The 21,095-nt window shown below is 40.6% G+C and overlaps 1 protein-coding gene across 1 annotated transcript in view; it reads right to left on the bottom strand.

The window, feature by feature from the left end:
• The window catches only part of HTT (huntingtin), a 70,552-nt gene that overhangs the window by 27,818 nt on the left and 21,639 nt on the right, over window positions 1-21,095 (bottom strand). Inside the window, exons 18-41 of the mRNA XM_053458228.1 lie at window positions 19,063-19,160; window positions 18,825-18,964; window positions 18,651-18,714; window positions 17,677-17,777; window positions 16,186-16,332; window positions 15,068-15,188; window positions 13,835-13,980; window positions 13,296-13,447; window positions 12,157-12,359; window positions 11,750-11,876; window positions 11,185-11,306; window positions 10,729-10,839; window positions 7,583-7,660; window positions 7,200-7,423; window positions 6,814-6,892; window positions 6,187-6,348; window positions 5,920-5,975; window positions 5,668-5,816; window positions 5,160-5,296; window positions 4,524-4,640; window positions 4,138-4,260; window positions 3,349-3,587; window positions 2,349-2,491; window positions 1,369-1,576 (exon numbers count right to left, since the gene is read on the bottom strand). Coding sequence (XP_053314203.1) covers window positions 1,369-1,576; window positions 2,349-2,491; window positions 3,349-3,587; window positions 4,138-4,260; window positions 4,524-4,640; window positions 5,160-5,296; window positions 5,668-5,816; window positions 5,920-5,975; window positions 6,187-6,348; window positions 6,814-6,892; window positions 7,200-7,423; window positions 7,583-7,660; window positions 10,729-10,839; window positions 11,185-11,306; window positions 11,750-11,876; window positions 12,157-12,359; window positions 13,296-13,447; window positions 13,835-13,980; window positions 15,068-15,188; window positions 16,186-16,332; window positions 17,677-17,777; window positions 18,651-18,714; window positions 18,825-18,964; window positions 19,063-19,160 — 3,247 coding nt within the window. The remainder of the gene's footprint in view (window positions 1-1,368; window positions 1,577-2,348; window positions 2,492-3,348; window positions 3,588-4,137; window positions 4,261-4,523; window positions 4,641-5,159; window positions 5,297-5,667; window positions 5,817-5,919; window positions 5,976-6,186; window positions 6,349-6,813; window positions 6,893-7,199; window positions 7,424-7,582; window positions 7,661-10,728; window positions 10,840-11,184; window positions 11,307-11,749; window positions 11,877-12,156; window positions 12,360-13,295; window positions 13,448-13,834; window positions 13,981-15,067; window positions 15,189-16,185; window positions 16,333-17,676; window positions 17,778-18,650; window positions 18,715-18,824; window positions 18,965-19,062; window positions 19,161-21,095) is intronic.

Below are 21,095 nucleotides of genomic sequence, written 5' to 3'. Positions count from 1 at the left end.
ATGAAACAAAGGGGATTTGGGGCGATTACATCAATATCCCACAGAGCCAAAGTAAGTGCTGTTTTCTTTGAGTCGTTCTATTTAAAGGGACGCTCCTTGCAATACATACGACAGCTGAGCGTGCCCTTTTACAGTTTTTTCGCCCCTTGAAAACGCATGGAGGGATTCTGCAGAATCATTTGCCTTTCCCCGCTCTCGAGCTCCGAGACTTGCAGCAGATGTGTCTAATACCACGTTAGACTGCCGGCACCGAGATTTTACAGTCTCTTCAGACGCACAACCGAGCTGTTGAAGTTTTGATTAACAGTTTTTCCTAACCGAGTATCCTCGGAGGAAATTTCTTTCAGTCGGTGGCCAGTCAACAAGTCTGTTTTTCCCAAACGGCTCTAAACTTTATGGTAAAAAGCAGCGTCTGGGAAGAATCCTGAGTGATTTAGGGTACACCCCTACGGCACGCATTATTTGTGATTAGGTGAAAGGTGGTAACCATGGCAGCGAAAGTTAATAACTTGGTAGGCATCCGATTAATTATATATGGCCAGACAATTACATACAAATTGGTGGAACAAGTTGTACTTCGCATGATGGCTGTGTAGGAGAAACATTGTTTATGAAGACGCAAGTCATATTAGATTTGTTCTCACAATGCATGTACCCCAGTCATCCTCCCACGCTCACAATAGTCGCATTTAATAGCAAAGCTTAATTATGATGCCGTACACCAAGGTTGTTTATATTATTAAGAAAGCAGTCATAAAAGGTCATGCTGGGCACAAAAAGTACAAAATAACAAAACAATTTTCTCTATACCTTTTAAAAAAAACAATGCATATTGTACAGACCTCTGAAAAACCCATTGTGCCCAATCCAGAGGTCTGTGGACTATATTACTTCTTATACGACGGCACATATGGTACCTACCCCTTTATTATATTCTAATCTGTAAAGCGAGAAGTAAATCTTTTAACGTTCAATAAATGAAAAACATTTCCATCTATACCGGAGTTACTTACACTGTGCCCGCATGTATATACTTCATATAAATACTCAACGAATGGAATAAAATTAGAGCAACCAGACATTAGATGTTCACTGCAGCAAATGCTGGGGGTTCCAAAAGTTCACGTTAAATATTCTCCATTTTATTAAAAAGCCGTCGGCGGGCATCTGTCCATTAGAAGGACACCTTTGCCTGTTGAATGGGTCATGCATAGACTACTGGAGCAGGCATGTGCCTGTTAATCATATAAGTGAAACGTTAAAAAGCCACAGGTCTACATGGCACACGGTTGCCGATGGTTTGCCTACGGTTTGCCTACATACTGATGTTTATAGGTCTATAATGCAAGGCAGGTCGCAGGGCCTTACTTGAGGGTCTGGTGAACCTCGGACCACCAGTCGTAGTTGGTATAGTTGATGAGCAGCAAGAGATGGCACCAGAGCAGCACAAGCGAGGGGTGCGTGGGGAACATGGATTCCACGAGCTCACTCAGGCACTCCAGGGTATAAAAGTTGCCGTTGTCTCCGTCGCCTTTAAAAAGTCTCGTAGCTGCATTTGTGATCCTTCTGAATGTACCTAAAACATAAAGTTTCAGGAAATAAAAGCATACAGGCTTCAGTGGTGTGTATTTACACGATCGATCTCTTCTGCATCCGAAAAGTATCCACCCGTCATAATCACTGGATCAACTAAGGTACAAGTTACAGAGTACTTTATCTAGCATGGCTATAACACGATCAAAAAGGCAAGTAGATCGTACACTTTGTTAGGCCCCAAGTTTAGCCCGTTAACTCACGGACAGTAAGTGTCTGCATGAAAAACAATATAACCAGATATATGTTTGTTTCAGAAAGTGATGCGCCTCGCGTTAGCCACACGCAGAACTCTACAGCCATCTGGTGGCCAAACGTTCTACTTAAAACAGCGAGACTACATCCTTTTGGTGCTTACTCCGTATATCAGGGGATGGGCAAAACCTACAGCAAACGTATGAAAAGGTTTCAAAACTAGTAGCTCTCCTACGCAGCACCCGTGACAATCCGCTCAGATCGTGTCCATAAAGCAACAACACTAAAGATGCAGACTAGAAATTCAATGAATGCTCTTTTTGGTTTTATACACATCCTTTCCACTATTGGACGTGATTCCCATTTTCTTTTAGGGGTTGATTTAAACCTAAGACAAGAGCAAGGACTGAGAACGACTTGATGAGCTGAATGGTTCCTATCTGCCATTGAATTCTAGGATATATTTTATTTCCCTTTAAAATGATAACTTATGAGAGAAACCCAACTGGACCCATTTAACTAAGTAACACTACGGCCCTGCCTCTCCTGTCCTCGCTTACCTGATTTGAAGATGTGAATCAAACACATGAGCAGGGTGCCAAGCTGCTGGCAGTAGAAGGTATGTTGCTCCTCGCTCAGATCCACCTTAAGCTCCTTCTGTACTATGTCTTCCAAAAGGATGCCCACCAACTGCAACAGAAACCTGAAACAAGGGGAAAGTATTAACAATATCTACTTTTTCTAGCATGACTACGTTCATCCCAACTTCACGGACGCTTCATGTTAACAGCAGCTTAGGAAACGCACATAAATCACCGGAGCCATTCTCAGACTGTCCGCAAACATGAGCCCGGCTCTTAAAGAAGTTCTGCGCAAGTATAATGACCCCTGTCCTATAAAGATAGTTTCTATATGGTATTTACTGTAACATAGTTATGTGACAGACTTCCTCCTGCTTTTTACACACTTAGTGCTGGGCAATCAAATTCTGCGTTCTCTACTCCATGTACCTTTAAACCCCTTTAATATCTGCAAAATGTATCTGCGTATAATTTATACGGGCCGTTTGGTTTAAGTGACAAGCTGCCAATACACTGCTGCGAGAGTACACACAGACACGTGTAAAGAACTGTTGTAAGTGTAAGAGAAAAAAAAACACTTTAACCTGGATCACGTACGTTATTTTCATATAAAATATCATATTTTCACTTTGTTTCACTGTCGGAAATATTATACATTTTTATGTCCTATTTACAAATAGGCATCTATTACAGAGTAGTTTTATAGGGATCTGTATATGAGAATTTAATGAGCCCCCTAGTATCGAAGCACTTATTTGATGGGGTGCCATTTATTTGGTGGGTCATCATGGCACGCGATAACAGAGGGTAATACCAAAAAGGAGAACAGGATCAAATGTAAAGTACCATCATGGATTGATTCACAAAGGAGTTTTTCTTTCCGACACCTTAATTTATGACCTTTTTATGTATCTGTGATTGACAGGCATGTATTAAAGTTTAATTTAGTACCTTTGTTTGCCATTTTGCTTATACGTACCGAGAAAAGGTTTCTTCCGGGGGAGGCTTTGTTTGATTTTGGTCAGAATGTTCTTCTGGAGTTGGGCGATTATTGTCCCCGTCCCTCAGGTAGGTTATATTCGGGCAGCAGATTATCAGCGGGGAGAAGGATAACTCCTGGATACGCGACAGCACGATATCCTCGGTGGACTGAGAGATGAGAACTCTGAGAATAGCCAGAATCCCTGATATCCACAGCTGAACGGTGCTCACGGACGCCTGCGTGAAAAGCACAAACATCGCAAAATACAAGAATTCTCGATTAAATCGAAAGGGAGGATATTCGTTCTATTAGGAGCTTTGAGCTATTAAAGTATCGCTTTACAAATAGGGGTTAAACGCATCCTTTGCAGCCCACCAGATGATACACAATGCAGAAAGCTAACCGTACCATGGATAGTTAGTTTTAGAACCCAAATACATTTTAAATTAGTCAAGATACCAAACACACAATACTTTATTCTCCGTTTGTAGGCAGTTTTATATTCACGGGAAGTCGAACCTAGCACAGAAAACCTTCCCTTCCACATAAATGCAATAATTAAAAGTGTAATAATCCAACTCATTACTGCTCTACGTGGGCACAGTGTTCCCCAGCTACGCCGCGGTGTAATAGGATCATCACAATGCCAACATATTTTGCTTTCTGCAGGGGCTGAACAACAACGAGACTGAAGTGTCGATCCGCGAACAGCGGGAAACGCATAAATCACAAGTTAGAGTTTCTCTGCATAATCAAGGACAATCACACATTTAACATGCGACTTACCAAAGAACAGGGGACAACAAACATACTTCTCAGTAACATGTCCACAGGGCGGAGAGAGGACGGAGCCAGGGTCTCAAATAAAGTATTTAGTACACCGAGAGCCTCGTGCGAGTCTATGTGCATCTAGAAAACAAAAAAGGCATCAAAAAAATAGTGTATTCAAAATGTAATGATTTTTATTTGTAAAATATCACAGCAGAAGTAATCACGCAGATACCGGAGCACTGTGCTCCTAGCTAGAGGGATGGGAGCCGGCTTATGGAACCTCTATATAAATAATCCAGACCCCAGGCACTCGCCCTTGGTGCATGGACATCCCCACCAAACCACGTGCAAGCCAGGCAAATTGCTTTTGCTCGATGGAAATAGTGGGCTTCATCGTCTACCTGTTGTTTAGATAGCATTGGTAGGATGATATCCGCTATCTGCCGGGACAGTCTTTTCCACTTGTCTTCATTCTCCTTGTGACATTGCTGCAGCACCAAAATGAACATCTCCAGCACCTAACAAGCAAAATGTAAAGACAAACCGCTTCATTACCCAGAACATAAATTGGATGTAAACTCAAATCTGCTATTCACAAAAACAACAAGGCTTCATATGTATAAAAACAGCAATTCTATTTGAAATGTTCATCTACTGAGCTTCTTAAATCGGCTCCTAGTGTACATGGCTTGTATATGGAGATTCCACCCTATGACAGTAGGAGAACTGAGCATTGCCATTTTTTGGGGGGGGATTTTGTTTGCCATAACTGGCATTGATTACAAGGTTTGGTTAAAATGGACGTGAGGCCCCATTTTAGTAAAAATATGATGATCATGATTGGATGCGCAGCTGGCATTTTGCTCAGTTTTGTGTGTTATTAGAAGCAAGGATACAGAGTTTAATACTTACGTTTTATAGAATATACTTATTTTATTAGTTTTATTTTTGACAATGCAGTAAATTACTGATTATTGATTTAAATATTTCTGGGTCATGTTTATGCTGAACTTGGTGGTGCCGCTGGACCTTCTCACCTGGTGATACTGAATAAGCCTGAGGAGCATGGACACAACCACCTCTTTCTGGGTCTCCAGCTCTTTCCCAGCATCTGCTTTGTTGGCTCCCCTGAGCACAAAGAGGTCGTGGACTATTGGTTGAAGAGCTGGAATTGCTAGGGCACAAAATGACAAACACCCTATTTACTGACAAGACGAGGTTACATAGGACACATAGCCCATAACGCTCATAAAACCCAGAAACCTGACCAACCTCTGCCTCTAGCCCATGAAACAGGTGGGAAATCACAGAGCCCACATATGTTCATGAAATTAGGTTAACCCCATATGGAACAAATCCCCGCGGCGGGACTTGATATTGATTTTTTTTTTATACACTAGTAGCAACTAGTTACACTAGTTGCTTAACATATCCTGCTATGCAAGCCTCCATACGATTTAGTAGAAATAAATACATTAGTAAGAAATAGGATTTATAATTAACATGTGCCCTTTAATATGCTTTTAATACAAACTGTAACGTTACCATGGGTGACTGCTTTCCTTCCACTAGCCATGATACCGTCACACAGCTGAATGATTTTGGGAATTCCAATGATCTGCTTTGAATGGTAACGCTCATAAGACAGCAGCACCAGGAAGAAGAAGACATTAGGAATAATGGCTTCGGACTCCCTGCGGTATCAATAAAAATGGCATATAAACATTATTAGCATTTTACAGCAATTTGTTAAAATATAATTAAAAAAATATGTAAAAAAGATTGAGACAGACTTACCGAAACTGGCCAACTTCAATGTATTCAAACTGCTTCAGCACAAACCCTATAAATACCTAAAGAGGCAGAGAACACAAAAGCAAAGCCACTTTAATCTGGAAAAATCTGTAACGAGACCATAGATATTTGCCAGATCGTAGAGATATCATAACAGTAGTTTATTTATGACTTGCCAAAACTGGACTGCTGGAGTTGGAATAATTCCAATTAAATTGCATTCATTTTCATGAACAGATTACCAAAAATTAAAAACAAAAAACCTCTTACTTGGTCAGAATCCAGAAGGCAATAGTTAACGCGAAGCTGGACCAGCTGGGCTAGTAGATCGAGCACCTGTCTCTGAAGCTGCACAGATGTGGTTGTGGTGTACTGCTTCAAAGCTTTTATGACCAATGGCTCGAACAGGCGGATGTGATTGTGTATAGCATTCTGTAACAGAACAAACACAGTATCAGAGACAGCAAGCATACGGCTGCCCATCGCCAAACAAAAAACAATAAAGAAAAGTCAGATCCATCACTGAACAAAAACCAATTAAAGAAAGAAAAGTCAGATGGTGTACAAAAGATGAGATGGCAAAGGTCCTTTCTAGGCACATCTGGCTGGTAGCAAAGCTAAGGATAAGAAGGGAGACTCTTTGCAACAATACAGATCAGTAAATGGGGTATTATTACATAGAAAAAGCAACGGTGCCTCCAATCGATTGGCGTGCCACAATTCCTGTGACACTCAGCCAGCACGTAAACTTGAAATACAGCAGATGCAGAAACAACTCAGTAAGTGCTGCAAAACCTCTAACCTGAAGCTTGGGGGACACTTAATGTGCAAGCGCCCTGAATTCATGACCCCCCAATTTATACGGAGTATTTATGTAAAACGATGGCTTTGAAATACCTTATCTGCCCGGTGCTTGGCAACATTGGTGATGCTGTTTTTAAGCTGGGAAGAAACCTTCTGAAGGACATCAAACCACCTGGAACGATATCAAGCATTGATCAGTTTGTTCTATGCAGCATTTATTGAGCATTTATTTATATATAAAGTAAAGCCTGTGGTTTGTCGGCAGAATATACACATAGTTTACAGGGTTGAAGCACTTTAGAACCAGTGAAAAAATGGTCAGACTACAAGAGCTGAAAAAATCCGACAGAAAGTAAGACCCACCGTTTCTATGCGTGGCAAAGTCCAAACGCAGAGGGCAAGCGTCAACTAATGTTTTGTGACCATAACACATGACATCGGGAAAATGAAAAGGTGCCACAAATGATGCTTTTGCCTACCCTGATGTGTCCTGCTCTTGGTCTGCTTGAACCATGTTCCTAAGACTGGCATCTGCCAGGGCCTGGGTGAAGTGTGTATATGGAGCCATGAAGCAGTAATGGTATAAGCCGGGCCGGAGGTTGGAAGAGCCCAAGCGCTGAGCCTTTCCTTGGCATTTACTGGGGTTCGAAGATAAGGTCTCAAACTGAGAAGCCAAGTTGGTTCCAAAAAGAGTCTTCAATAACTGATGGAAATGGGAGTAGAATATGTAAACATGAGAAGGAGGAAAATAAGTGCAGGTGTTAAGGATCACATACGTGCAAAGTGTGCTGTCCATGCTCGGCATGAAAAATAAAGCGAGCAAGACAAATATTTCAATAGGGATACCTAGAGAAACACTTACCTGTTGCACACATACTGTAGACATCACCGGCTCCCTACTAAAGCAGGATTTTAAGTAGCCAAGTATTTCTTCAACACACTGTAAGCAGAAGACATCACAGAACATTAGCACAATAACCAAGTAAAAAGAAATGCATTAAACAGTCCTTGCAGCAAAACCGTGATAGCGATAATCTTACAACACAGTACGATAAACAAAATGCCATTTAATTAACATAATTTTGTCATTTTCATTGGAATAAATGGGATTTTGTGGATTTGTTTTGCGAGGACTGGGAAGCCAGCATTCTATTTTCAGTATATAAATGTAAATGCCGAGTATCAATGTACTTTCTCATTCTGATTGCTGCAGCTCCACTAGGAGTCTATTTATTATTTAATAGTTTAGCTGGCCTGGGGGAAGCAAAGCAGTTCGCACCCAAGTTTCACCCAAGGCCGACCGTGATTTTACTAAATCAAAGAGCTAAACCCGTATATGTTAGACTATCTACTACTGCTCGCTCGCACAGCATAACATACTCAGCATTGCGTTTATAGGCACTGGCAAATATCCTCCGTACTACCCTATAACGCCCGTTTCTCCACCTCATACCAGAGAAGAATAAAAAGAGTCAGAAAACTAACATTGACCCAGAAAAAAGCCGGAAAACGAGCAGAAAGGAAAGCTCTGCCGTTTATTTAGGTCTACGAATAGTTAAACAGCAGGAGGTTAGCACTGATGGGTGCTACGGGTATACATGCGGTCACGTTACTATTCCACGCGTTCAGGTCTTTTACTTCGTGTTACAGTTCATAGCAGGGAAAACAACGTACTCCGTATTCAGAGAAATCAATTTACGTCTCGGTGAAATCTAAGCTTAAGATCAGTTTCCTCTAGAGCTGTTTTCTGAAGCAAAGCAATTTCCCGGCGGTGAAGAGCGTGGTAAAAAGAAATTGCTTCTTCTTTCATGAACGTTTCCACAATATCCGAGATCCTCTCACCTTCCCCCCCCGAATGAACAAGTCTTGGGGATTTTTATTCTTGGAAATCACTGTGAATAAATATTTATACTGCATCTAAAACACATGCAAGTCGTGTGAAAAAGAAAGTTCACCCTCCTCCAATTCTACGGTTTTATGTATCGGGACACGATAATCAACCGTTTCCTAGCAGGTGTAAAAAAATTTGGTAAATACAACCTCAGATGAGGAACACATGACACGGAAAGGCTTTCCACAAGATTTTCTGTGGAAATTTTTGCCCATTCATCCAGTAGAGCGTTTGTGAGGTCAGGCGGTGATGTTGGACGAGACGCCCGGCTTGCAATCTCCATTCCAGCTCATCCCAAAGTTGTTAGATGGGGTTGAGGTCAGGGTTCTGTGCGGCCGGTCAAATTCTTCCACCCCAAACTCATCCAGCCATGTCTTTATGGAGCTCGCTTGGAGTCATGCTGGAATAGAAAGGGGTCTTCCCCAAACTGTCCCCACAAAGTTGAAAGCATAGCATTGTGCCAAATGTCTTGGTGTGCCGAACCATTAACATTTTCCTTCACTGGAACCGCCAAACCCGGATCTGCCCATCAGACTGCCGAACAGAGAAGAGCGACTTTACACCACTCGATCCAACACTTGGCATTGTACTTGGTGATGTGAGGCTCGCATGCAGCTTCTTGGCGGTGGAAATCCATTCCATGAAGCTCCCGCCGTGCAGTTTTTGTGCCGATATTAATGCCAGTGGGAGTTTGGAGCTCTTCAGCTATGGAATCAGAAGAACGTTGGTGACTTTTACACACCATGCACCTCAGCACTCGGTGACCCCGCTCTGTGACTTTATGTGGTCTTCCCCTTCATTGCCGAGTTGCTGCTGTTCCTTAATGCTTCCACTTTTCAATAATACCCCTTACACCAGGGGGCCAGACACAGTTGGAGTCCGGGAGTTCAGTTTCAATGGTGGGTGTGTATATCTATCTATAGAAATGTATTTCTATCTAGCTATCTATGCAAGAAATGTGTGATATTCTACTTGAATATGACAGCTAAAATCTATACACGCACACAATTTAAAACGTTAATAGAAAAATAATAGTAGAAGTAGGTGCATTATTTTGAATACACGTGCCTAAAATGTTAGGTAGCAGCTACAGTGCTGTGAAAAGGTATTTGCCCCTTGCTGATTTCTTCTATATTTGCTTATTTGTCACATTTAAATGTTTGAGATCATCCAACTTATTTAAATAGAAGGCAACACAACTAAATATGTTCCACATATTAAAGGTAAAGAGTTAATCAAAACCTATATCACCCATGTGAAAAAGTAATCTCCTCCCTAAACCTAACCACTGGTTGTGCCACCCTCAGTAGCAACAACTGACATCAAATGTTTGTGATAACTGGCAATGGGTGTTTTACATCACTGGGGAGGAATTTCGGCCACTCTTCTTGCCACAATTGTTTTAATTTAGCCATATTGGAGGGTTTATGAGAATGAACTGCCTTTTAAAGTTCACACTCAAGTCGGGACTTTGAACGGCTCAAAAGAAAAAGTGAACAGAAGTGGACGTTGTCTTCCTGCATAAACCAACCGCGCTTGAGCTTTAGGTCACAGACTGATGGCCGGACATTCTCCTTCAGGATTTTCTGGCAGATTCATGGTTCAATCATTTATGGCCACAGAATATCATCTCAAAAGACTTGGGGTTATCAAGATGTTTTTTGTGAGACGAGTCTTTGTGATCTTTTTGGCCAGCAGTGATTTTCTCCTTGCAACTCTCCCTTGGATGGCCTTTTTTTCTCTCTCTTATCATGGAACCGTGAACACTGACCTTAACTGAGGCAAGTGAGGCATGCAGTTCTTTAAATGTTAAGTCCGAGTTCTTTTGCGACTTCCGGGATGAGGTCCAGGAATTTGGGGAGGCCTGCCACCCCTGGGAAGTTTACTCCATTTGTAGATATTGGCTCTCACCGCAGTTCACTTTTTTTCTTCTATACTTGAATCAATGTGTTATCTTTGTCAAATATTAAAATTAGTTTACTGATCTGAAACATTAAAGTGCGACAAATATGCAAAGACAAGAGAAAAGGGTAAGGAGGCAAATACTTTTTCACAGCACTGCACGTTTGCGAGATAGGAAGAACTCGATACGTTGCATCATTTTATCTTGTACTCACCTTACTAATATCATTCAGTGTGGCTAGCTCCAAAATCTGTGATAAGACATGCAGGGCAGACCGGAGGAAGCTCCCAAACTTCTCATTGTTATTCTGAAGGTCCAATGATACCTGGAGGATCACAGAGTATAATTAAAATGTGCACCTAAACGGCAACTGGACAATTAGACTGTGAGCCTTCCAGAAAACAAAAGCAAATATTTATTAGGGTAAAAATGACATGGTTCTGGGTCTGACGCTATTATCAGTTATCAGAATGCAGGAAATATATGTTAATAGGTAAACACCATAACATGGGTGTACTTTATAGCACATGGAGCTGTAATTAGATGTGATTTGGAAAACCGACGGGCACCTTGTTATTAAAAACAATCCCAATAGGATAAGCAATACCAGCCAATTACTGAGAAAACATTTTAGCTACATTTCTACAAAGTACAAACCACTGCGGCATACCTTATAGTTTGCATATGTAGCTTTCAATACATCATATAGTTTAAGGTAGGAAGGAAGATGGTAGAAGCTGCCAAGGGATTTGCTTGTTTGAGCAGGTCCCGATGCATCCGTTTGCCGAGATGCTGGAAAAAAAAAAATGTATACATAAATAAAAAATTACTAAAAAACAAAAACAACAAAAAACATTGTCACATGTACTCTGCCCATTCATCACAGAGTCCAGGCTTTTTTCTTAGATCTTTTTAGATTCCAAAGTATGGCAAATTACTTATCAAAAAGCTCGCTCCTTGAAATCAATATGTTAACAGGTATGATAAAGAAAAACAGCCGACGTCTGCATTTTCCTCCTTGGAGCTGTCCCGCTGTTTTGTGTCAGAAGATGTACGGGCACGCATAGCGGTTTAGAGGCAATGTCAAAACATGGTAACAATAGTATCATGACAAAGAAGATTCAGTAAATGCATGCTTGCTTCCACAACAGTAATGTAGCGTGATCTTAAAAAAAGTTGATTAAAAAAATAACACTCAATACATATCACTCACTCCAGTTTTTTTTTTTTTTTACCTGGCGTGGCTTCACTGACTTTCTTAGGGCTTAAGGGCACATTTGTTTGCTCAGCACTCTCTTTTTCCTTCCCCTTCCGGCGGATGGGACTCAATGAAGTTGGGTTAGTCAGAGATGGCAGAGTCGCCTGCAAGTTTACACAAAATGAAACAGGACAGATAACATCGGCTTAGGAGAATGCTAAATCCACAACACAAGATTCTCGCGGCAGAAGCTGCCCACTGAAGGGATAAAGTAAGAGCTGCCAACATCAGAGCTGGAATGGGGCCTTCTACCGGTCAGCGTAAAGGAAAGCGATGAGAAACCAAAACGTTGTACATGTTTCTGATAGAGAAGAAAGGGGGGGCAGTTTCCCCACAATCAAGTAATCTTTACAGAAAAACTTAAGTGATTTCACCCATCCTCACCTTTATTACCGGCCCAGGAGCGATATCATCAATGACATGAGCACATATATTGATGGCCTTCAGCAAGTGAATGAAGAGCTGCTCCACCATGCTGACCATTGTCCTGTCTCCAAGGGCCGGCCACGGCTCCTCTTGTTTACTGGCCCCTTGATTAGCCTCTTCCTCTGTAGTCCAAGGGTTCTTTAACGATTTAGGAGCAGTAGCTGCAAATCATGGTTTAATAAACAAGTTACGAGGAAGAAACATTTGCATTGCGCTAAACCAAAGCATTCAGCAAGGTTGTGCTAACACTACAGATGAATATGGAGAGTGGAGACATGATAGCATCTTGCCGAGAGCGCCTTTTCGACTAGCCGGGGATGGGACACAGTATTGTCCCGGGTGCTGGCTAATGCAAGAGTGCAAGGTCTAAAGATTAAACCCCCGACCCCCACCCAAGCATATCAAGCATCTTGTCAGTAACTCACTTCGTCAAGTGGAGGGACAGTAGCGTACCTAAATGGGACGGTCCGTCCCGGGTGCTATTCATCAGGGGGTGCCACGATGGCTGCCTAACACGGGCGCGCAGTTTACCGCCATGGCGCCCGTACACATTGTGAGAAAACTCTTTTCCTGCCCAGGTTCCTGCTCCCCCCGAGAGGGGAAAGTTTCCTCACACAGTGTGCAGGCACCACGGTGGTAAGCTGCGGGCCCCCGTTAGGAGGATGTTTGGCCACATAGACGTCTCCAGGCGGCCCCAGTGCAAGAGAGCTAAGGGGGTGCGGGCGAGGAAATGGGCGAATGACTGAATGAGTGAATTAATGAAGTGAGTAAATGTTTAGGGGCAGGGGTGGCACAGGCAGGCAGCTTCAGGGGCAGCGGTGGCACGGGGAGGTTGTATTAGAGGCAGGGGCCTACCATGTCTGGCTTAGCGTATAGTGATGGGGGTTATACTGCACTACTTTTAATGTCGGGCACAGTTTATAGTGATAGGAGTTATGCTGTACCATATCTGTTCAGTAAATGTTATTTATTTAAACTTATTTTAAGTTAATTAAATTTTTCAGATTTTTTCTTAGCTTTTTTACAGTTGAAAAATTCATTTGACACGGGTCCCAAGACAAAATGGTATGATTAAATTTAGATTTAAAAATAAACACCTGCGAGTAGGTTCCCTGCAAGAACCAGGGCATCCTGATGTGCAGAGAGATCCAGAGGAAACCATGCAGACGACAGCAGAGAAAGCACCATGTTCGCCATCCCAGCAGTGCAGCACTTTCGAGGCTCCTCTGACGGGCTCTGTTGAGAAATGCTAAACGGAAGGGGAGGAAAAAGCTTTTACAACAGTGCAGCGATGAATACCACACCATTAGGAATGGCAACTCAAAAAAAGAAATAGATACATTATGAGGATAATTCCACCAAGCTATATAAAATTATAGGTAAGCCAACAGACTTAAAACTTCCATTTTCTATATTACTGTAACGATGCCGGATTGGCCTTTTATGCTGTGGACGTGCATATTAACTAATACTACAAAAAGCCGGAAGGGGAAACGTAGAAAAACCTACAGATAATGAAAGCTATATGTTTAAAATATCTTTCCCCAACATAGTCTTCAAGCGTTATAAATAATAAGTTTACTTTAATCGTAGGTACAAAGTGTACAACGGGTTTAAATATTGTGGGTTTGTTCACCTGAAGGTGCGTCCTCTGTTCTTGTAAAGCATTATCCGCGAGGCCTGCGTGCCGGAGGTAGTCACGTAGCCGCAATGCCACCCCACGCTCCACGTGCATGCTGGATACGTGACTGACAGAAGGCAAAGAGCTTCACAGCACCCAAACTGGAAGCAAGGAAAGGAAAGATACACCATTTCCAAAAGGAAAACAGACTTTCGAAACAGAGCTTTAACTAAACAAGGTATTAAGTTATTAACTGCTCCCTATTTGTGTCTACACAACTAATGCCATAAGCCTTTTGGTGAAAGACAAGAATCATGTCGTTCGCCCTTTTAGGCACAAAAGGTGTTAAGCTGCTTTTTACTGATTTAATTTGATCAAATCCCCGCTGGCGATGGCAAATCTCACGGCCTTCCGGACATGGATTTGTCCTATAATGTGGAAATCCATCTTGGCTTTAAGAAGCACAGCATCTCATCTGATACAATGTTCCCTTAGATCAATATTAGCCTCTCTTATTGATCTGCCGTGGAAAAACCCATTGAATCCTGAGCGTAAACGACTGCTTCTACAGCACTTCACAAGCGTTGGGATATTTATGATTTAACCCCTTGCCGTCCAGGAAAAGCTATACTAAACTGGCCATGCAGTCCTTGAAATTGCAGTGAAATATTGAACATCTAAATGAGAAAAGAATAAAGACAAACAAGGCATGGCTGAGCAAGAACAGAGCCTTCAGAGCTGCGTATTCTGTTGTAAGAAGGACAATATAATATATACTAGTTGCGGGAAAAGGTGAACCCTTTGCTATTACCTGGATTTCTGCATATATTAAATTTCACCTGATCACAGAACTAGACAAACACAGTCTGCTTCAAGTCTCTACTGAATACCCCGTGTAAAACATTTACAGGGCAGCATGGAAAAAGTATGGAAACCCCTAGGTTAACGACTTCCTATAGCTAATCTGAAGTCCAATCAACGAGATTGGAGGTGTTGGTCAGAGTTGCCCTAATATATATATATTAAAGTTTGCATTTGCTATTCAAAAGAAGCATTGTCTGATGTGAACCATGTCTAAAACAGAAGGGATCTCTGAAGATTAAGAAATGTTGATTTGCTTTTTTGATACATTTAGCTGCCTAGCAGGAAACCCGATTAACAATATTCAGTTACCCTAAAGTAGATTGGAGCGTTAGAGTCGTCGTGTGGTTGGTATTTGCAACCGAGCAATCAGATAATCAAAGTTACCGTAAGAGCGCGTGTGGTCGACGTGGTCAGCGCGTGAGAAACCGCAGTGATAACCTTGGACAGGTTATTTTCCATGCTTACGTCTGTTGGATTTTGCAGAATACTGTACCCTCTGTAGATCCTGGGGGTGGTTAGGAAACAAAAACTAGTAGATAATATGCACCTGCGATACATTACTGAAAAACTTCATATTCCTGCCAAAAATGTTTCTGCATACCTTATAATACAAAACAACCGTGTTATGTGTGCTGCTTGACCCATACGGCTTCAATAACCAGGGATTATAGAGTTAAAAAAAATCAAATTGCTTTAACTGCAGTGCAACGATCTGCTAATGTCCCAACAATCTGACCATTACTCAGTGGGGTCTCGGAGCTGAACGCTTTCGGAGTCCCCCACTATGTAATAAAAGGTAATCAGTTTTCTCAGTTACTTGGTTATTTCACGCAGTAGTATACAATCCAATATCCAGTCTTCTCCAGCACGGTCTCTTAAATTAAATTTCTCTTTATTCAATTTAGCATATTGGTATTAGAAATGTCCATAATGAAAGTGGGGACGCAGTGGGTGGGGTGAAAATTTGCATCCCAATAAGGAACTCTGAAAGAGTATAATTCGTTCGATCACCGCTAGAGCTTAAATATGCAAAATATCACCAAAATGAGTGCGATTACTGGGATGAGGCATTCTGTGTAAAAAAAATTTTTTTTTAATCATACCTATACAATGCATAATTTTGTAATAAACAAATGTATTTATACAAATACACAAGATAATTTTTATAATATATATATATATATATATATATATATATATATATATATATATATATATACACACACACACACATATACATATATACACACATATATACACATACATACACAATTAAATAAAATTAATAAATTGATGAATTTGCTTTGTGTTGTGCTAGCATTTTTCAGAACATACCTGTCCTTTGTTATAAACACTACAAGCTTTTGGTTAAGCTTCTTGGAAACCAGAGGAACATTTTATTTAATAGCAGTATGGTGCTGATTTGCCCTTTTCCCATATTTGAAGGAGACTGCCTGAATGCACATGTTCTAGAACGAAAGGCAGGTTAAGAGCTCCCTCACCTGGTTATCGTACTGACGGCAAAGTGCGACGGAGGCTGCGTCTCGTGCATGAGGACTTTCAGGTAAACGCCGCTTTGGTCTCTTGCTGCAGCTACAACGGGGTCCGCCTGTCCTTGGTCACAACTGTAGAACAACTTGGGTACCAATCTGAAAACAAAACCAAATAAAATGTCACTGGAGATATGGCGCGTGTGCTATGGACACCAGGAGATCCGGAAGTAACAAAGATTGCTAAACATCAGCAAGCAGAGATAAAACAGACTAAAACAGGTTCAGTTAAAGGGCCAGTGACCATTTCTCTTCTGGGACGGGTAAAGCATCACAAGAACGGTTTTACTTACAAGCCCTGATCATTCAGTTTGCCGGAAGCTGCCTCCTGATATTAGGCCAAGGAACTAAACACATCCATGCAGGCTCCGAAGGTGCTACATTTATCCCAGGTACATCAAGAAGGGCTGGGAACATTTAGCCCAGGGGGCAATTACAGCTACGGGAACCCAGGAACTCATAACGCCATAGCATATTTAAAAGGCAACATGACCAACGCATACTAACCTGTTTTATTAAAACAGACACCAAGGGTACCAGAAAGAATCGAGTCAATGAACAATTTCTCCCTGGTGACTCTTCAATTAGCAGCCACAAATGTTTAAATTCGGCCAGCCCAGTAGGCAAAAGCCTAGTCGACTTTTCTTACATTAATAAAACGTGCTGTGTCTTTTTGGAGCATATTTCCTAAACCAAGTGTTTTTGTCGTATGGCAAGGCCGACTTCATGTTGCGAAAAGACATTTACCTCCACGCTACATTTTCTAGGAACGGGTTGCCGGCGTATCCACGCACAACGGATGTATTATTGGAAGATCACAAATCCGAAGCTGCGCATGCAATACATATTTGTGGTTGATATAGGGGCACTGCGGTCACGTATACAAGTGCACACAATCCACAGGCCCACGCGGACAGCGTCTAAACAAATACACACGCAGCGTACACATGTAAACAAAGGACATTTAGATTAAACAGCACCGGGTCAATCTTTGCTTTACTGGTGCTCTTAAAACATTTCCCCATCTATAAATACACTTTGTTTAATGTTGATTTTTATCTGTTCCAGTTAAAGTATATGGACAGTTATTTTTATAAGGATTTGTCTCCTGTTAGTATAATTTTTAATATAAATGCATGAGTCTGGAGATTACCTAGAAGCAAGCTGAGCTCAAAAAGGAAATAGCGAACGATGTGTTAACTAATGTTATTTATTCATCTTCTGTTATTTTAAAGGGCTGTCACTTCACCATGCTCTACGCCAAACCTTCATGGGTTAATTCGAAGGACATAGAACTGGGATAATCGTGTTTATTAGTTTTATGAGGGGCAAACAAAATATTAAGCGGACTGAATAGACAGACTAAGCCGCCAACACCGTACAGATGTCTCTTATCAATGAATGCTGGCAGCCGCGCCGCCGAGGACGGAGGGCGACACGTACCTTGCTAGAGCGGCGGCTGCAACGTGCCTCACCCGGGCATCCTCGTCACCCAAAAGGCTGATAATCACATTATGGAGAACTCGATCCTGAAGATGTAACAGCTAGAAAATGAAACAATAAAAAAAAAACGTTAAGTCTCCGAAAATGGGAGAAAAGACAAATGGATAACAGTACCGTATTTGTTTCACCTGCAACAATATGTTTGATGAAGCTGCTCTATTCTTTCCGTTCCAACGTATTATCAGCAAAAATTAAAAAAAGCGAGGGGGTCTTAAAAAAGGCAAATAGCCACATGATGGGAATAGAAAGGACAAAGATTTGCATCGCACAAACCAGGAGAACATTTTAGTCACCCATCACACTACAGTCACAAGAACTTTTGGAATCGCTGCCTCTGGTTTAATGGGGGTTGATTAAATGTTATTAAAACAACGGCCCGTTCTTTTAAACGTTTGCTACTTTACTATATAAATGGATGCCGTGTGTCCGACTCGATACCATAATCGTGCACCAGATGCACATCATCATTTTGTGCTTTTCTTTCATTGTAATAGCGCTAAAGAAATGTGTTAAATAAGCGTTAATCTAACGTAAAAAAGGGAATGTTTTGTGGGGGCATCAGGATTTTCCAGTTTACCTTCCAAAGTTAAAGAAGTGAAATGCCCAACAGCAATAAAATATATAATGACACTGATAACACGAGTGCTGTTAAAACTACTATGCAGTTGGAATATAAAAGCAATGCATTTAATAAACACTTTTTTACTAATAAAAATAAATAATAAATTCCATAAAAAAGGAATTGTTTTATATATATATATATATATATATATATATATATATATATATATATATATATATATATATATATATATAAAGTGTTTATTATTTTAATGGGAAGAGCTCCTTGGGGTTGTTAGCAGCTTTTCTATATTCGGTACTTTTGTTAGCTCCTTTTCCCCTGTAAGACTTACCCCGGTGTAATGATGGACACCTCTGTGTAAACTCTCGGCTCGCTCTTCTAAGAAACTAACTAATCTGTAAAAAAAAAAAGAAAAAAAGATCATGGCTCCAATCTCTCATTCTCAGGTCCAATCTCTCATTCGGGCAAAACGTTACATTCTTTACAAAATAAAGATTACATTTACCGGAAATCAATTTCGGCAAGAGTTTCCAGAAGCTCGGTTCTAACAAGCCAGTAAGAGCTGTTCTTCAGGGTGAGGAGATCAATCAAGAGCTGCAAACCAAACTCACTGTATGCGCTACAGCACAAGCTGGAGATGCAGAGCTAAAGCACACAGGAGACACGGGTGAAACACCTCCGCACAATATCAACAATGTTTAAAATCTGCGCTTTTCTGCATTCAGGCCTTCGCTATTACTCACTCTGACAGCCACACACGCCAGCTTGCAGGTAACAGAAGATTCATCTTTCAGAGATTTCTGCAAAAAAGGTACGCAATCTTCCACAGAAAAGGAGTTTCCTACCCAAAAAAAAAAATACAAACACATAGTTACCAGAATCATACAGGCGATCATAACCGACACTGAAAATAGGGGGCTGCAAATATCAGTTTCATTGTGCAGATAACAGTAGGGTCCCGGTCCCACACATTCCGCGCCCGTAATAAATACAGCACTCAGATAATTTAGCATATTATTCATCACATAAAAAATAGAGTCGAGGCCATCTCTTTTTCTTTAAAATCATACAAATTGTTATATTCTGAGAACAAAGAAGCTCTTGGTGACACTAGATGGCTTATCTGACATATTCTAATTAATTATGGCCCAGCTACGCCAGCACACATTGCTTATTTCAGCAAATGTAGTAGAGCGCGGACTGTGAATTTCAGAGACTGATTATTGACTCATTAAATAGGCATTATATTTTAAGGGAAGTTATTTGCTTTTCCTATTATATTAACATGGAGTTAGACTATATGGTATAGTATATCTAGATATTTTTACTGATATACATAAAAGACTACCTACCATGTATAGCATAGTCACTGCCTTACATACAATATTAAGCTACACTTCATATAATCACACAGTTTTTAGTTGTGTTTATACCCAATTTTAAGGAATTTGAGAAAATTCTAAGATCATTCAAGGCTAGTTAGTTTTAGGTTTTACGTTTTTTGAGTTAAACGTTTCATTATCGGTCAATAACTAAAATCACTCCTTAGACCGGAGCTCCTCTTAGTGGTGAATTTTAGAACATTTGTGGAAATTTGCTAAGTCACACGATTAAGCTGCTTATTATAATAAGTAACACCCATGATTCTTTTTGGAGTGCTTTGGTCCATGGAAGTGAATTGCAGAGATAACTCCTGTCCACGCATTGTACAGTGCTACGGAATTTGATGGCGCTATATAAAAAACAACAACAACAACAACAACAACTGATTTTTTTCCCCCAGATTGTGAATTGAATTATTTTCACTCAACTCTCAAATATTCTTAACACTAACAATGTTATCATGACTAAATGAAAGGAGTTTATTTCCACATAACTTTCTTCACTTAAACTAAATTTAGAATTTGCAGTTGGACACCAGCAACAAGAGGTGGATTTTTTTTTTTAGGATAATATTTTTATTGTATTTAACAGTTTATAACCTGAAAATATAGCAATAATGCACGAAGCTTAATGCTGTAATTGTAGGATATTCGTTGTCGGAGTTTAGACATTTTCATCTACTAAAAAAAAAAAACTCACCGATGATCTGCAGAATTGCAAATTTAGGTCATTATTGGAGTATTATCTGTTTCTTTTTAAATAGTTTGTTACTAGTAACACTGTAACAGACCAGCACATGCGGTTTTTGTCTTATTTAAGGTTGGAATTCCAAGCCAAGACTGTTTTGTTGTTGCTGAGAGGATTGGAAAACCTTAACTACTCGGGCGCCATTGGTAGAGATCTTGCATACCACTAGTAGAAATTGTGTGAAATACAAGAAACTGATACTTTGTTAACCCCTTAATGACCTTAATGTCCTAAAACCCATTAAGGACAATGAATTCTGAGCCTGTACATGTCCAGGCTTTGTTGTGAAGGGGTTAAAACAGTAGACGTGTATTTTGGTATTTATCTATGAAAACTAGTATTCCTATTTGGAACCTGCAATCTAATATACGATTAAATTGTGTGTGCATTTGCTATGCATATTACTGTGAATTAATATGCGATACTCAGGGAATCTCTAAAATCAGAGAGGTTTCTTGAAAATCATATTTATGCATTACAGAGGGCAAAGCAAGCTCTATATCTATATATGGGACACTATCAGGGGGCTAAATTGTTCAACTTCCTGCAAAATCTTGCTTTAGTGAATAGAGTATGTAACATATACAGCACTGTGTATCATCTGTGCTTGGACGGCATCCATTAATCTGCAAACCTTTATGATTAG

Source organism: Spea bombifrons, chromosome 1, assembly GCF_027358695.1.
Source record: "Spea bombifrons isolate aSpeBom1 chromosome 1, aSpeBom1.2.pri, whole genome shotgun sequence".
NCBI classification, from domain to species: domain Eukaryota; kingdom Metazoa; phylum Chordata; class Amphibia; order Anura; family Pelobatidae; genus Spea; species Spea bombifrons.
Note: the sequence above shows the minus strand (reverse complement) of the source record. Positions and strands in the feature narration are given on the sequence as shown.